The following is an 18,613-nucleotide window of genomic DNA, read 5'->3' as shown; positions in this document are numbered from 1 at the left end:
TTATCACTAATGTTTAACAGAAAAATATTCAAACCTTTTTTTTCTGTATTTAGAAATTTGAAAAAATTGAATTTTTTTTTTCAAGCAAAATATTTAAATAATTATACTGTCAAATTTTTTTAGTTTAAAAATTTTTAAACGATGAAATAAAAGCAATAATTTTTAAAATATTAAAGTTACAGTAAAGTTAAATGTAGATTTTTGAAATTTAAAAATCATTTGAAAAATTCTGGAAAGAATCTTTTTTTTGTACTTTAAAAAATTTATTTAAACAATTAAAAGTAATTGATTAAAAAATTTTTAGTTACACTAAATATTTTAATTGTTTTCGCTTCAAAAATTATTCTTATTAAACTTTCTTGTTATTTTAATTATTTTTACTAAATTAAACTCAAAAAAAAATTGTCAAATTTGTTTAAATATTTTCTCTATTTCAAACTTCGTAAAACTTTTTTTTTTCTATAAACCTAAACGTTTTATTTAATGTTTCTAACAATAGATAAAGTTTTAGCATTTAGGCCTTATCGGCCTTCAAATAATGACGTCTTTTCAAGTTTTAACAAACAAAACATTCTTATGACTTTTAAGATACAAAGCAGAGAAATTTTATGTTTATATTCTTTTCTATTTATTCATAAAGTATTTGTTTTTACATAATTAAGTATTGTATTATTTTAAATAAATTAAAATTTGTTTATTGAAGGAAGCTCTCTATCTTTCTCTCTCCTCCACTTTCTTTATCTCTCTTTCGGATCAGTTTTTAAAAGCACAAATCGAAAAATAAATATTTTCTTATTATAAAAACAGTCTCTATTCGAATAATTACATTTAACAGAAAAATTTCATCAATTTTTATACTGTTTATATGTAAAATATCTACAAGAAAAATAATACTTTCTCATGTGACATACGATAATGTAAAAATCAAATTTTACTTTTTGAGATAAAAAATACAAATATTTACCACAATTTGCAAATGGCGGTGATTTCTATTTCTTTTCAATAATAGAAATTTTTGTTTTCAATTTTCTTTCTTTAAATTACAAATAAATAAAATTAAAAGAATTAATAATTTAAAAGTAAATTCGAATTTAAATTTTGACTGTAAAGGAAAAAATTCCTTTTTTACAGGGTAAAAACCTTTTAGAAAATTTGGAAAATTTTAAAAAAGATTTAAATTAAAGAAAAAAAATCTCTCAATTTTTTTTTTCTTTAATCTCCCTGAGAAAATGGTGAATTACGATCGCGTTTTGAATTTTTCCCCTTGCCCCTTGATTTTGTTTCTTTTTTTTTCGTTGAATTTGTCGATGTTGTTGTTGATGTCGAATCGGCGGGACTCGAATGACTTGAACCCTCCTGATCCCATCTGGTGAAATTCTCCCTCGAATGTTGACTCTCATCATCATTTGTTTCGACAACATCAACATTTATGCTGTCCTGTTGTCCGCTATTGTCTAAATTCGCTCTCATTTCACGTCGTTGTTCGTCAGTGTGCTGTGGACAACGTACAGATCTTGTACAAAGTTTCTTTGTATGCTCCGATATAACGCCGCAAATTTGCGTCAAAAGTTGCTTTTTCTCTTCAATCGTCATATTCTCATAGTTTGACGGTGAATTTTCATTGCTCGTGTAAACGACATCATTGCTGTCGCCATTTCTTTGTCCACTTTTTTGTTGTTTATATTTTTTAATACCATTTCGTTCCTTTTTACGTTTACGCTTATCGTTTGTCATACTCCAATCGACATCGTCCTCGTCGTCGCTAATAATTCCACTAAAATTACTCAAATCCTTGGTATTATTTGCAATGCGGCGCGAAGCAATACGTGAACTATTACGACCCATTCCCATACATTTTTCCAAATGGGTGGCAAATCGACAAGCGGCAACGCCACGATCGCAATTTGGACAATTACATTCTTGGGATTTTTTCACTGGATGCTGACCAAACACGTCCAATCCCGGTGAATCTAATAAAAAAAATTGAAAATATAATACATTTTTAAAAAGGCATTTTTTATTTAATAATTACTTTTTATATTAGTGAACAAAAAATGTTTCCAACCTTTTTCTAAATTTACTATCACAATTGCGAAAAGAAATGCAAACGCAATTTTACACGGAGAGAGAATAAATATTAAATTTCACTTTGTCGCACTTTTTCCCCAATTTGTAAAATAATTTTACAAAATTTAATATATATTCTCTCTCCGTGTAAAATTATTCAATGTTACTAAATTTCGATTATTCGAAAATATTTTAATTAAATATATAATAAAAAATTTTTAAAATTCAAATAATTTCAAAAAAAATTTGAATTAGAATTTTTCAAAAAAATTAGTTTTAGGTAAAATTTTTAATTAAAACAATTAATAAGAATTCTTTTCTAGAAAGACATTTTTTTTCTACATCTAATTAATTTTATTATTGTTCAGAAAATTATTTTCTAAATCAATTATTTTAAATAATTAAATATATATATTTCAACAAAATTTCCAATGTAAACTCATTTAAAATTCAAATTTTCTAAAATTTAAAATTGACACCTTTTGAAATTTAATTATTTATGTAACTTGTAAATGCAGCTCTTAAAAAATTCAATTACTTTTCAAATTTTTATGTAAAATTTTTTCTTTAAATAATTTATATGCAATAATTTTATAAAAGTTTTTTAAGAATTAAATTTTGTTTTAAATAAATTCAATTTCATACTCTGTAAAGGTTTTTTTTTTAATAAATAATAAAATTTCTTTTATCTGTTTACTTAAAAATAAAACTAATTACGATAGTTATAAAAAATAAACAAATAAAATAAAGAATAATAACAAAATTTGCAATTCTAACCTATAATGACGTAAGACTCATCGTCTGGAATGCCTTCTTCAACATTGGAACTGCCACTTTTAATTGTTCGATGAACGTCAAAAACAAAGCCCATCAATACCTCATCCAATAAATCTTCATAAAATTCTGTTGTTATTGATTCGACATTTTCTTTTTTATTAATAAATTCCGAAAATCTATTATTTAATTCCTCAATTTTCTCCTCAGTGACGGACATTTTTTCGCTTATGATTTTTAATTTTCATTAACAATACAGAAGTAAGTTAATACAATTTTTCATTATATTTGTAAATAACATTTTTTTAAAATTATATTTATTTTCTTTTTAATGTGACATATATTTTTTTTGTAATTATTTGTTTTTCTTTCCCATTCATTTAATAAAGCAGGGATGGGAAGGATACATTAATGAAAATATATGTTTAGTCATAGAGAGAGTAGTCGACATAGAAGGACACTAGAACACTGAATTATTGATTCTTATTTTAGAAAGAGAGAAGTACTTTACAAAAACATAAAGAAATCAATATTATTCATACACACCTTCACTGATTCTAAATTTACTAAATTATTAGGAGAAAAACACATTATACACACCTTCACGGATTCTAAATTTACTAAATTATTAGGAGAAAAACACATTATACACACCTTCACTGATTCTAAATTTACTAAATTATTAGGAGAAAAACACATTATACACGCCTTCACTAATTCTAAATTTACTATATTATTTGGAGAAAAACACATACACACCTTCACTGATTCTAAATTTACTAATTATTATCCTTTCTAAAAAAATGCAAAGCAGAAAAAGCTCGAATTGAAAAAAGTCGAACTCGAAAAGTATCGAAGCAAGAAATAAGCATAGAGAATAAAAAAGAACATAGAAAGCGCACCTCACACTCTAAATGTAAACGAAATAGATGGAGCTGTCTTGGGTTTGTCTGGTTTATCTCAAGAAAAATTTATAAATAATATGATTTTATTTATAAATAAAATATAAAATAGAATTTAATTAAAAATTAAAATAGAATTAAGAATAAAGCAGCAACAAAGTCGACCGCCAAGCGGTCGACGAGGGCTCTGGTTTTATATAAAAAATTATTAAATTAAAAAACTGAACATTAGAACTTTTAAAAATTGAACAAAAATGAAGAAGGAATAGAAGCAACGAAGACGGCCGAAGACCGTCTGAGGCGCTAGTTAGGAGAAAAACACATTATACACACCTTCATTGATTTTAAATGTACTAAATTAATAGGATAAAAACTCATTATACACACCTTCACTGATTCTAAATTCTTTTTGTAAAAATATAAAAACAAAAGTTTGGTAACGAACGAAGAAAAAATGAGTTGAAAATGATGAATTGATGGTTAATTGATATCTTCATGTTTTATACTTAAATAAATGAAAAATTTAGTTTATAAAATATTTTTCACTGCAATCGTAAGTGTAAGAATGAGTTAGAGAAGGATAAACAATATACTTATCCTTCTCTAACCAGTGAGACTAGTAGCGCAACGGCAATTTCTGGAAGTTTTCTTCAATTCAAAATTCGAGTCTCTTTTAATCTTTCAGTGAAAATGTGTTCCAACCCTGTCGAGAAAATGTTTGGACACACCGCTTGATAAAACAGCATGGAACAGCTGATTGGTTTTTACTGAGTTGAGCTCCAAGTTATAAATGTGAAGTTTGGTCAATAGAAATCTCGTTAAATTATTATATCAACTAATTCAGTAACAATTATAAATAATTTAAAACATTCATTGTCATCGTAATGACCGCGTAAAAATTGCAATGTTATCGTAAAATTATCTATAGTGACGTGAAAGAAATTTCCTTTCGTAATGAGAAATCAACTTTTTTCAAGTACATATCCTGTGCTGTACAAGTGGACAAAATCAATTACAAAATAGATTGAAGAGTAAAAAATTTTCTTTTTGTCATTAAAAGCATTTGTATTTTTGCAAATTCTAAATGGAATTGAATAGTAAACGTTTCGAATAAATTAAGCCAATGAGTCATTAATATAAAGTGATATTTTCATCAAGCTATTTTTTTTTAATTCCGCACCACCACTGACATTTTTGGGGATAAAATGATTAAATGCTAGACTGATTTTTATCAACTTAAAAGGTAAATTTTCTATTTTTTCTATTTAATTCAATAATGGAAAAATTATTTTCTTGTTTGAAGGGAATTTTTATTTAGTCTCGAAATTTTAATAATTAGTGCAAACTTCTTAAAATCGTTCAAAATGAAAATAAATTTGGTCAACCATAACCTTAAGATAACAGAAAGTGAAATAAATATTAAATTTTCAAAATTAAATAGAACTAAAGATATTAAAAAAATTTTGTTTATGGACATAAAACTTTGTATAAAAACAATAAATAAATACAATACAATAATTCACAATAAAAAAAAATAAAAATAATTTATCAAATTAAGTAAAAACGTATTGAAAACTGCAAAGTCAAATTTAAAACTGAGCTCCAAACTCTCTCGAGTCCTTACAATGAACATTAATTAAAGAGAGAAGAACAAAAACAAATAAATTAAATAAGAACAGAGAATGAAACACAATGAGTATGCTTACTTTTTACGTTAAATTACTGGAAATAAAATTCAAAATCATTTCGTACGATTTATCAAAATCATCCAAGTCAGTAAATTTTATTTAAACTATTTTCTCCTTCTTTCTTTTTATGAAAAACATTTCTGATAATAATCGTTTGTTAAGATTTGATTCAACATCTAAAATATCAAATTCATCCCGTTTTATAAATTGTGGAGAAGAACTATTACCTTTAGGGGAATCCATTGCGCAGACTCGAGAATTATATCGATATTAAGAATCGAATATTTCGAGTCTGCGCAATAAGCAATAAGTTTTATAATGTATTTGGAGGTTATGTTAAAATCTCAATTTTTGTTAAAATGTCAATGTTTCCAAAGAAAAATTGCATGGGAAAGAAATTTTAAATAATAATATGTTTTAAAATAGAAATGTACGCCCTACAAATGCAGACAGCCTGTCAAGGAGAAGGCAGTGGCGATCCTGAAGACACGAGTAATAATCATCGTCAACCGGAGCCAACGCGCTCAACGACACAGGACTGCAGTTCTTTTGATATTGTCAGGGCTACTCAGGTAAGTGACATCATTTGATGGTAATTCAGAAAAATAGTTTATAAACTTAATAAAAATACTTTCTCATGTGATGAGAATGTAAAAAAAAAATTTTTGAAAAAATTATTTATGTATAAGCCTAAGCAGAAACCCTTAAAATCGTTTAGTTATACATGAGAGAAAAGGACTAGGGATACTAAACCATTGAAAGTTTCATTCCTAGGCACGAAATAGTAAAAAACCTTAAAAAAAACTAACCAATCCTGAAAAAAGTATTAGGAGACATGGAATACTTAATCACTTTTCATATGTTCCCGCCTTACTGAGGAACCGTTTTAGTTCCTAATCGCACCACAGTGAACAAGGTGTCGCATGACATTAGCAATTTGCAGTGCCGAGAAAGTGAAGATATCTACAGATTAATTATTTGTTACAAATTAGAAAATAATTATTACATAATATTGAAATATTATGTATTAAACTAATTAAAAATTATATAAAATATATTTATTTTTTTATGTTAATAATAAATAAATAATAATAAATAATATAAATAATAAACATAAAAAATCTAAATTCGATTTTGGGGGAAAATCATTGCTATTGATAGAAAAAAAATTTTCTCTCTCAAAACCCTTTGTTCAGGAACGAGGTGACATAGTAAACTAACAAAACTTTCCATTGATTTTGATTTCAGTTGAGTTGTTGCCTTTTTATCGTGCACATCGCAAACCGCTTTTAAAAAGTTTAAATGAAAAGTCTAAAAATAATTATGAAAATCACTCATTTTTTGCGGTCAATAAGGTATATGTAACCCTTTAAGTTGGGTAACCATTAAGAAAAACGTAATACTTATAAAGAATATAATAATAATTGGTAAAATAAAAAATGGGACATTTAAGTTTTTTAGTAAATTGTGAATTAGGTCAAATAGTGAATATTATTGTGATTTTTAGAAAATATAAATATATGTCAAACGCCTATTCGTTAAAATAAGTTTTAGATTATGTGGACATTAAAAAGTCAACAGCAATGACAGAAAATTATTCCGACAATTAGAATAAGGATCTTAATTTCTTAGTAAATTAGAACATCTAAGTTTTTTTGAAAGTGATCTCAGATCTAAAAATGAGTTTATCAAATAAGTATTTTGGTTTTTTAGTATTTAGAATTACATACATTAAACTTCCAATAAATAATAATCGTCTATTTTTCACATTGAGCCACCCAAGTCTTTTCAGATAAGGAGTTATATGTTCATCCCCCTTCAAATTAAAAATAAATCTTATGCCTAAAAATAACTCCTAGATTTTATTTTTTTAATTTTATTTGAAGAAAACCAAGCCCAACGGTAAAAACCAATAACAGGGCTACAAAATGTATAAACTTAAAAATTAAATTAGGTAAAAAAGTTACACCAAGATCTTTGATTTTATTTACCCTCTCAAGGACATGACCCTCAATAGAGTACTGATATGGAATAATTGATTTCCCTCTCATAAATGTCATTACTTTGCATTTACCAATGTTCAATTTTAATTTATTATTTTGACATACCAATTATAAAAATTTTCTACATTATCTTGCAAAACTTGACATGACTCAACATTAGAAATTGGAAGGTAAAGTTTAACATCATCAGCATAAAGAAGATGGTAGCAAATTAAGAAAAGAGAGACTACATCATTCGTATATAGAAAAAAGTAATGATCCTAAATTAAATCCCTGAGGAACTCCAGATGAAGGAAAAAAAGGATTTTAAACGTAACCACTATATTGTACAAAATTTGGTCTATTAGTTAAATAAGACTTGATCAATTGTATAAAGTTATCAGGAAAATCAAACGTAAGAAGCTTATCAATTAATAACTTATGATCAACTTTATCAAAAGCTTTGATTCGAATTCAGGGTTGCCACGCAACCTGGAAATGTCAGGGAATTTTTATAAACCTTGAAAAAAACCTGGAAAAGTCAGGAAATTTTGATTGGAATCCTGGAAAATTATTGTTTTCTCAAGTTATTGTGCTTATTCTTGAAATCTAATTTTTCATTAATTCAATTTTCTTAATTCAAATTTCTTAATTCAATTTTAAAAGAGTTGCCTTTACAATATTTCTTCGCAATAATTCAATTATTTTCAAAAGTAATAAAATTCTTCGCAGAAATTCAATTATGGAGAAAAGTTTAAAAAAATTTATCTTGAAAATTTCAATTATCTTTATAAATATTAAAATTTTTCTCCAAAATTCAATTATTTTCAAAAATTTTAATGAAATTCTTTTTAACAAATTCATTTTTTTTCAAAAACTCTCCTCCAGTCAATGATTTTCAATATCTACTATTTTAATAATATTTTCCAAAAGAAATGAATTATTTTAAACATTTTTTATAAATTTCTTCGCAATAAATCTATTATTTTCAAAAATATTCAATTTATGTTTATCACAGAGATTCAATTATTTTTATAAATATGTAATCTAATTTTTTACAGGGATTCAATTATTATTTTCATAGATAATAAAAACTCATTGCAGAATTTCAATTATTTTTTATACAATTTTAATCGAATTCTTCGAAAAATGTAAAATTATATTTAAATTTTTATTAAAATTCGTCAAAAGAATTCAATATTATTTAAAAATTTGTTAATAAAATTCTTTATGAGAATTTGAATTTTGAGAAACATTCAATTATTCAATAAATTATTTATTTTTGTATTAAAAATAATTAGGTATTTAAAAAAGAAATATTATTAAAAAGTTCGTCTCAAGCATTCAATTATTTTCAAAAGACATAAAAATTCTTAGCAGAAATTCAAATTATGGTCAAAAAAGTTTTAAAAAAAGTTATAGTCAAAATTTCAATTATTTTTATAAATATTAAAATTTTTCTCTAAAATTCAATTATTTTCAAAAATTTTAATAAAATTCTTGGCAATATTTCAATTATTTAAAAAAAATTTTAATAAAATTCTTGACAACATTTCAATTATTTTCAAAAACTTTTCTCAAATTCAATGAAATTTTTTTTACAGACATTCAATTATTTTTAATACATTTTTAATCTAATTTCTCGAAAAATGAAATTGTTCTTAAAAATTTTATTGAAATTCGTGAAAAGAATTTTAATTACCTATTTAAAAATTTGTTGATAAAATTCTTTAAATTAGAGTTGAATTTTAAAAAACATTGAATTTTTCAATAAATTATTTTTTTTTTATTTAAATAATTGAATTGTCGTAGAATTTTCTAATAATAATTGAATGAAATATTAATTTCAGTTAAAACTGTAGATAATAATTGAGTTTTGAAAAGGTATCAAATCACGGTAAATCGTTAGGTGTTAAAATAACACCAAAATGGATTAAAATAACACTAAATTGGATTATTTTAATCCTTTTTGGTGTTATTTTAATACCTAACGATTTACCGTGATTATAATCTTTGAATGTTTGAATTTTTCATACTTTTAACTTAAAATTGTGTAGATTTAATTTTTTTGTAAAAGTTGAATTGAATTTTTTTGAAGTTTTTATTTTTTAATATATATTGAAGAATTTTCCGAATACCTGAATAATCGATGAAATTTCATAAAATTGAATTGTAAGCGAAAGGATTTGAAAATGTTGAAAGAAATTTTTCAGAAATTATTAATAATAATTAATTTACACTTTAGAAAGAAGAATTTTAGTTAAAAATTGTGGAAAACAATAATTGAATTAAAATAATGAAAGTAATTTTGAATAAGTTACAGTAAGAATATTCTTATAATAGATATAATCGATATCTTCATGTTTTATAACAATTTTTTATAAGATGTTTAATTTCAAAAAGGTTTGAATTAAAAATTTTGTAAAATATAAATGTAGTTTTAAAAACTTGGAAAAATTCCGTTTTTAACCTGGAAAAGTCAGGGAATTTGAAATGAGCGAAAGCGTGACAATCCTGGAATTGTACTCCTAATGCGTTATTCCATGTCTTTTAATAGTTTTTTTTTTACAAGAAAATCGTAGAATCGTTAATTTTAATTTAACTTTAAGTAGTAAGAGAAGGATAGTTTTTAATTTTCAGATTATGATCCAATGATCATAATCTGAAAATTAAAATTAAATTCTGAAAATTAAATTCTTTTGCTCATTCTTAAAATTTAGTTTCATTCAGCTTAGACCTAATAAGTTGGAACAGTAGAAAGAGATACAGAAAGAGTGTCACAATTCTTGACAACAAAATAGAAACTAGAATTAGCGAAAGTTTTAGGCTGAAGGGAAGGAAATTATTTTTTTTTACCTTGTGCTTCTAGTATGGGGCTTTAGAACGAGTTACGGAATTAGTAGAAGCAGGGGCCGATGTAAATCAGCCCGACTGTGAAACAGTCACATTATTGCATTGGGCTGCAATAAATAATCGTAAAGAAATAGTCAAATACCTCATAGCCAAAGGTGCGACAGTCGATGTCATTGGGGGTGAACTTGCTTCAACGCCATTACATTGGGCTACAAGGTAGATCATCAAAACACTAGAAATAAATTTAAATTAATAAATTTCTACAAATTGAATTACTTTTTTTTAAATTAATGTTTGCTTTCTATTTAAAATGACTGATAATAGAAAACAAGGGATTGATTGTAAACTTAATTACAGGCAAGGTCATTTAGCAACAGTTGTTTTATTAATGAGAGCTGGAGCTGATCCAACATTAAGAGATTGCGAAGGTTCCTCATGTATTCATTTGGCCGCGCAATTCGGTCATACCGCCATAGTTGCTTATCTAGTCGCAAAAGGTGTAAATCCAAATATGCCAGATAGAAGTGCGATGACTCCGCTTATGTGGAGCGCTTATAAAATTAATAGGTGAGAGAAAATGAAAAATCTTCATTTCTTTTTTATAGTGATTTTTTTAAAATTATTTATGTAATATGTGTATACCTACAATTAAGGAATTATGGTAAAGTGTTCTTGATTCAATGGGAAAGCTTTTGCAGCCTTGACCCGACACGTCTTCTTCTCACATTGGGAGCGTCACATTCGTTAACTGACAATTTACACGGGAACACTGCTCTTCATTGGGCAATTATCGCTAAAAATAATACAGCGATATTAACTCTAGTTCATAATGGAGCTTCTTTAGATACTCCGAATTTTCAAAATGAAACGCCTATGACGCTTTTGGGTCCGCACATTGGCGCTGCTTGGCTTGGACCTAAAGTTACGCATGAGATTAAGGAGAAGCAAGGACGTGTTAGGACCTGGTGTAGAGATAAGGTGAGTAGTCATTTTGGTTATCAAAACAGTATCTTAGGAATCGTACTATGATGATGCTATGGTTAAAATATTTTTTTTTTTCAGAGAATGAGGTGGTACTGTATGGTAGGCACGCCATTTATTCTCTTCTACATAATTGGGATGATTTTTCAAAGCAGTCTCGATTATCTTTTAAAATTAGTTGCCTTTGTTGCAATATATTTAGCAATTTATTCAGCGAATCATTTTGTTTTTGACGAAAGATTATTTGATGTTCTACCAATGTCAATCTATTTAGCAACCAAGGTAATTTATTTATTTTTTGATTGAATCTGAATTTAAATTATGAATAGTCGACTATAAATTCTCTTAATTGATGAATATACTATTAATTATTATAGATGTGGATTTATGTCACATGGGTATTTTGGTTGGGAGTTCATGCCGCATGGTATTTGTGGCTAATGCTTGTCGGTGGGTCCGTACCACTTTGGATATGCTTTTTACAATCGTGGCGTGGTGATCCTGGAAAAATTACAGCCACACATGAAGATAAATTAAATGTGAGTTAAATTATTGTTAAATTATTGTTAAAAAAAATTAAATTAAATAAAATTAAAAAATAATTAAAATTAAAAATAATTAAAATAATTAAAAAAATAAATAAATAAATAAATAAAAATAAAATAATAAAAATAAAATAAATAAAAAAATTTTTTAATAATTAAAATTATTAAAATTTTTTTTTTTTTTTTTTTTTTTTTTTTTTTTTTTTTAATTAAATTATTCAATTATTCTGTTAGGTGAAAATAATAAAATATTTTTCTGCACTGTTAAAAATAAAAAGCTAGTATAGTCTCGATCCTACAGCAAATGCGACTATTGGGGTTTTACTTTGGACAACAGTTCTTTAAATGAAGAAAACAATATAAATGATTGATGGTATTTTTTTAGACTATTATAGAATTAGCCGAAGCTGGAGGTTTTGAACCTCAGTGGTTTTGCAGTACCTGCTTAGTCAGAAGACCAATACGTTCGAAACATTGTGCAACATGTGATATTTGTGTGGCAAGATACGATCATCATTGTCCCTGGGTCAATAATTGCATTGGTGAGAAAAAGTTTTTTTTTATTTTGAAATGTGTTGATTGCATGTTTGAATATCGTATTGAAATAAATAATAAATAAATAAAATAAATAAATAAATAAATAAAATAAATAAAAAAATAAAGGGTTATGTCAAAGTCGATTGACTTTTTCCAATCGATTATTATTTTTCCATGGGAATTAAAATTTTTGCAAAAATTTCATATTCAAACTTTTTTGAAATTCAACAACTTACAAGAATTATTGTAAAACATAAAGATATCGATCACTCCGAACATGAAGATATCTTTCTTCATTTTTGTTATAATAATTAAAAATGATCGAGTGATAAAATCATTAGGTATTTTATAGATAAGAATATTGTTACTGTAACTTCTTCAAAATTACTTTCTTCACTTCAATTATTATTTTCTAGAATTTTTTATTAAAATTCTTATCAATTATTTAAATACAAAAATAATTTATTAACCAAACTCGAATGTTAAATTTCAATTATTTTTAATACAATTTTAATGGAATTCATCAAAAAGTTCATCATCATCAAAAAGTTCATTTATCGAAAGAATTCAATTATTTAAAAATTTGTTGATAAAATTCTTTATGAGAATTCAATTATTTAATAAGTTATTTTTTTTTTATTAAAATAATTGAATTCTAGTAGAATTTACTAATAAAAATTGGTTTAAAACTGAATTTCATTTAAAAATTTAGATTATAATTGAATATTAAAAGGATTATAGCGTGAATTTTGAGAAATAATTGAATTTTGAAAAGTTTTCAAAATTAAAATCTTTGAAAATTTGAATTTTTCATACTTTTAAATAACAATTCTGTAAAAGAATTAATTTTTTTGAAAAAGTTTATTTCAATTTTACTTGAAATTATTATTATTTTTTTTTTTTTAAGTTTTTATTCTCTATAATATATTTTTAATTGAAGAATTTCCGAATACCTAATTGAAGTTTTGTAAAATTGAATTGTAAACAAATGAATTTTAAAATTCTCAAAGAACTTTTTCCAAAAATTATTAAAAATAATTGATTTCTAGAAGAATTTTAGTTAAAAAAACACTAAAAAAAATTTAATTTTGGAGAAATTAGAAATTATTGCAGAAATTCAATTATTTTCAAGAGTAATTAAATTCTTCGCAGAAATTAAATTATATTCAAAAATAATAAAATTCTTTTTAGGGATACAATTATTAATTTATAAATATTAAAACTCATTGCAAAATTTCAATTATTTTTAATACAATTTTAATCGAATTCCTTGAAAAATGTAATTCTTCTTACAAATTTTATTAGAATTCGTCGAAATAATTAAATTATTTATTTAAAAAAATAGTTGATAAAATTCTTCATGAGAATTAAATTTTAAGAAACATTCAATTATTCAATAAATTATTTATATGCATTTTATTTGTATTTAAATAATTGAATTCTCGTAGAATTTTCTAATAAAGATTGATTAAAAAATTAATTTTAGTTAAAATTTTAAATAATAATTAAATATTAAAAGCAATGAAGCGTGAATTTTTAGAAATAATTGAATTTTGAAATTAATTTTTTTCTAAAAGTTTATTTTAATTTTACTTGAAATTATTTTTTTTTTTGAAGTTTTTATTCTCTAATATATATTTAATTGAAGAATTCTTGAATAATTGAAATTTTGTAAAATTGAATTGTTAAACAAATGAATTTGAAAATTTTCAAAGAACTGTTTCGAAAATTAATTGATTTAAATTAAAGCTAAGAATTTTAGTTAAAAATTCTAGAAAATAATTGAAGTAATAATAATTTTGAAATAATAAAAATATACTAATAAATAAAATAATAAATAATAAAATAATAAAATCAGGCCTCGGATATTATAACATTTTCGACTTTTTTCGACTATTTTCAAAAAATGCGACTTTTTTCGACTTTTCTTCCGAATGTTGCAATAATTTTTAGTATAAAATGCAACTTATCTTCGAAATTCACAAGTGAAAAGAGTTTCAATAAATATTGAAATTTTGTAAAATTTAATTGAAAATAATTGATTTTTTTAAAATGTTTTATACAAATTTTTGAAAATCAACTTTTGAAGAATTTTAATTGCAAATTTTGAAAATAATTGAAATTGAATTCCTCGGAAGAATTTAATTTTAAAAAAAAATTTTAATATATTTCGAATAAATTCAATTATTTTCTAAAATCTTAATAAATCCTTCGAAACAATTCAATTATTTTTATAAATGTCAAAATTATTCGCAAGAATTATTCAATTATTTTTATAAACAGTAAAAATTCTTTACGCAGGAATTCAATTATTTTCAAAACATCTTTAATTGAATTTCTTGGAAGAATTAAAATATTTTCAAATATTTCTATAAAATTCAATTATTTCCTAAAATTTTTAATAATTTCTTCGAAACAATTCAACTATTTTTATAAATATTAAGAACTAAATAAATTTTCAAAATTTACAATAAAAAAAGAGTTTCTATAATTGAAATTTTGTAAAATTTAATTGAAAATAATTGATTTTTTTCCAAATGTTTGATAAAAATTTTTGAAAATAAACTTTAAAAGAATTTTAATTGCAAATTTTGAAAATAATTGATTTCTCAAAAATTCCAATGAAAAATCTTCAAGTGTAAATTTACAAATGGTAATTAATGAAAATTAGCTTCAAAAAAATTATATTAAAATATTTTTTTGAAAAAAAATAATTCTTAGAATTTTTTGTATTCTAATTTTTTAAAATTCAATTATTTTCAATATTTTCAAATACAAATTTCCAAAAATTCAAATACATACAAAAAATAATAACATTCAAATTTTTTACAATTACTTTTAACATTTTAACAACATATGACTTTTTTAGATTTATTATAATTTTGAATAAATCGCGTTTATATTAATAATTAAAATTCTTTAAAAATTCAATTATATTTTTAATAGAATTTACCAAATTTCAATTGTTTGGAAATTTTTCAATTCTATATAATTGAAAAACTATTATCTTTCATAAATTATTTTTAAAATATTTTTGAAAAATTAATTTTAAGAATTTCTTTATTATAATTTTTTGAAAATTAATTAATAACTTAAAAAACATGGACAGATAGAATCATTATGAAGAACTGAATTTTTGTATTTAAATAATAAATCTGTTTATATTGTGGAATATAAACAGATTTATTTGACAAAAATTAAGGTCCTGAAAACATTTCAAGTTGTATTTAAATAATTGAATTCTCTAAGAACTTTCGGAAAATTATAAAAAATAATTGATTTCGAGAAGAAGTTTGATTAAAAATTGTAGAAAATAATTTAATTTTAAGAGAATTAAAGTTGTAATTTTTAGAAGTTATTAAATTTCAGAAGGTTTTAAATAGAAATTTTTAAAATTTTATTCTCGTATAAAAATTAACAAGAACGAAATAAATTTCGATTCTTTAAATCAGGTGCACATAATCACAAATACTTCTTGGGCTTCTTGACATCACTGCTCGGACTCTGCATTGTGATTTTGTCAGCGAGCGTTCAGTACTGGCAATTCGAATGCTGGACCAATTTGACGCACGGTCACACGGCGGACAATTATTTGGTGGCCGCCGCAACTTGTGACGCATGGGTCATGTGGGTCATGACAAATACAGCGCTGCATTCGTTTTGGGTCGGAACACTATTAGCCTGCCAATGTTATCAGGTACGTAGCAAAAAAAAATTGTTTTCCAAAAAATAGCAATTTTAAAATCACTTCAATTCCCAAAGAAAAATAAATTCAATTCCTCATTTTTTATTTTTTATAAAAAAAAAAAAAAAATGAGGAATTGAATTGAAAAATGAGGAATATTTGAAGAAATGGTTCTTAAAAATTGTTTACAATTCTTGAATCAGATAATGATATTGGGCATGACAACGAACGAGAGAATAAATGTAGGCCGTTATCGTCATTTTGATAAGGGAAATCCATTTCATCGAGGGGCCCTTCAAAATGCAGCTGATTTTTGCAATTGTAGCTTCTGCGGCCTAGAAGCAAAGCCAAGTTCCGATTGGCTTCATAGCTTCGATTTGAAGCATAGCGTTGAAAAATTACCTCTGCTAACTAATAAGGACAACTTTCAGTACGTCTAGAAAATACCAAAATGTATAAAAAAAAAAAGAAAGAAAGAAGAAAAACAGCGGAGAAATTGTTACCAAAAATTACGTATTATAATTATATATACTAGTTTAAGATTCCAATAACGACGCACCATATCATCCACGCTTTTGCTCTTTTACCACAACAAAAAAGAAACATGAATTTTTTTTCTTAAAAAAAAAAATATCAATCATTTACAGTAAATTTTAACATTTCAGTAATAGTTTTACTTTAATTCATATAAAAACTCGAAGAGAAAAGTTTAATCGTTCGTATAAATAAATATTACCGAAAAATTTGGAACATCCAAATTTTAATATCTCGATGTTTGTACATTTGCAACTTTCTTCCGAAAAAGCAAAAATTATCACGAAGCAAAAATCCGGAAATTAATTATTATTAATAATTATTAATTAGCTAAAAATTAGGCAAAAATAAATAAAAATTCAGCTAAATATAAACTAAAATTAACTAAATTACAGCCAAATAAAATTACGGTTAAATAATATTTAACTAAATATTTTTTATAATTCACAATTTGGCCAAATAATTCAATTACAATGAATACTGAACTGGAAAATATTATTTATTTAGCCAAATTGTTTATGAAAAAAAAATCGAAAATTTTATTTATTAAGCCAATTTGTTTATGAAAAAAATAAATTCAAGGAAAATTTGTTTTATTAAGCTGAAATTTAATAAAATTAAATATTAAAAAAATTTTGCAAAATAAACTATTTTTTAAATAAAAATTAAGTCAATTAAAATTTTCTTTGCACAAATATTTAGCAAATTGCAAAAAACTAGTTAAATTTCTATTTCACCTGATAAATATTTACTTAATAATAAAACTTTCAGATAAGGAAAAAGATTTTGTTAAAAAAATTAATTTCAGTAAAATAAAAATGAAGTCAAATGAAAATTTAGGCTGAATGTGAGTTAAATTAATTAAAAATTTAGCAAAATATAAGTTTAGTCGATAAAAAGTTTAGCTGATTATAAATTAAGCTAATCGAAAATTTAATTAAATGTCAATTATAAATTCATGAAAAATTAAATTGAATGTAAATTGAATTAATTGAAAATTCAATTAAATAGAAATTAAACAATTTAAAAATTTGGCTAATTATAAATTAAGCTAATTAGAAAATTAAGCTAAATTTTTAAGTAGAATAAAATTCTGCCAATTAAAATTCGATCAAAATAAAAAATAATTAATAAATAAATAATTTAATAATTAAAAATAATAATAATATTAATAATATTAATATATAATATTAATATATAAATATTATTATTAATAATATTAATAATAATTTTTAATAATTATTAAATAATTATTTTTATCAAAATAAAATCTCTGAAATGCAACCAAATGAAATTTTGTTGCAAAATAAAAATTTGGCTAATTAAAAATTCAACACTGTGTCGAGACATAAAAAAATTTGGATGTACAAATATTTTCTTTCCTAGAAAATTATTATTGAAAATTAAAAAAAATTACTTTTTGCAAATAAAATATCAATTTGCGTGTAAATCGTCAATTTATAAAAAAAAATTCAATAATTTAATGCACTTCTACTCTAATGAAACTATTTTTTCCATAAAGTTTCAATTTAGAGTCTTCCAAAAAAAAAGATTTGAAAAAAAAATTTTTTACTTTTGAAAAAAAGGTAGAAATTGATTTTTTAAAGATTTGCGTGGAAATTTTCACAATAATTTTTTTAATGGGCGTTTAGTTGAAAATAATTTTTCTTTCTGCAGAATAAAAGACTCAAACGTATTCAATATTATAAACTTAATGTTAAATTGAAAAGATAAAATCTTAATGATGAAAATGATCATTCTTTTTGCCGTAAACGTGAGATTAGTGTTCTTTTACCTCAAATTTTTTTTAATTCTTCTAAATAAATCTAATTCTACATATTTCTCAATGTTTTTTACAATGAACACTTTCCAATTTTGAATGAAAGAAAAAAAAATGAAAATATCAATATTTTTTTTTTAATTTCTCTCTAGATTGTTAAATAGAAGAAATGAAAAAAAAATTTTTACAAATTCCTAAGTCATGTAGAAGTAATTTTTTTAAATAAAAAAAAAAATTCTTTACTATAAATTAAGAATTAATCTTGAGAATGTTCTTTTAACATTC

General features: G+C 23.6%; 2 protein-coding genes across 4 annotated transcripts; one reads left to right on the top strand and one right to left on the bottom strand.

Annotated features, from left to right (window-relative positions):
- Positions 1-696: 696 nt before the first annotated feature.
- On the bottom strand, positions 697-3,221 carry LOC122502595 (ataxin-7-like protein 3). Its single transcript, XM_043612734.1, has 2 exons — positions 2,845-3,221; positions 697-1,970 (listed from the first exon to the last, which is right to left on the bottom strand). Exons 1-2 carry the CDS (start codon positions 3,059-3,061, stop codon positions 1,213-1,215), a joined length of 975 nt encoding a protein of 324 aa, XP_043468669.1. The 5' UTR covers positions 3,062-3,221; the 3' UTR covers positions 697-1,212.
- A 1,259-nt stretch (positions 3,222-4,480) lies between these two features.
- LOC122502658 (palmitoyltransferase Hip14) lies at positions 4,481-16,937 on the top strand. Of its 3 annotated transcripts, none has more exons than XM_043612816.1 (10): positions 4,481-4,986; positions 5,858-6,003; positions 10,283-10,482; positions 10,624-10,833; positions 10,956-11,244; positions 11,329-11,529; positions 11,625-11,786; positions 12,178-12,334; positions 15,782-16,026; positions 16,218-16,937. In XM_043612816.1, exons 2-10 carry the CDS (start codon positions 5,860-5,862, stop codon positions 16,452-16,454), a joined length of 1,845 nt encoding a protein of 614 aa, XP_043468751.1. In that variant the 5' UTR covers positions 4,481-4,986; positions 5,858-5,859; the 3' UTR covers positions 16,455-16,937. The 3 variants fall into 3 exon arrangements, with proteins under 3 accessions (XP_043468751.1, XP_043468750.1, XP_043468752.1); XM_043612815.1 differs by having other exon boundaries at positions 10,920-11,244; XM_043612817.1 differs by having other exon boundaries at positions 4,482-4,986; positions 10,965-11,244.
- Positions 16,938-18,613: the final 1,676 nt, after the last annotated feature.

The sequence above is a fragment of the Leptopilina heterotoma genome, unplaced genomic scaffold (genome assembly GCF_015476425.1).
Source record: "Leptopilina heterotoma isolate Lh14 unplaced genomic scaffold, ASM1547642v1 Lhet_235, whole genome shotgun sequence".
NCBI classification, from domain to species: Eukaryota; Metazoa; Arthropoda; class Insecta; order Hymenoptera; family Figitidae; genus Leptopilina; species Leptopilina heterotoma.
This window is presented reverse-complemented; position numbering and strand designations above follow the sequence as displayed.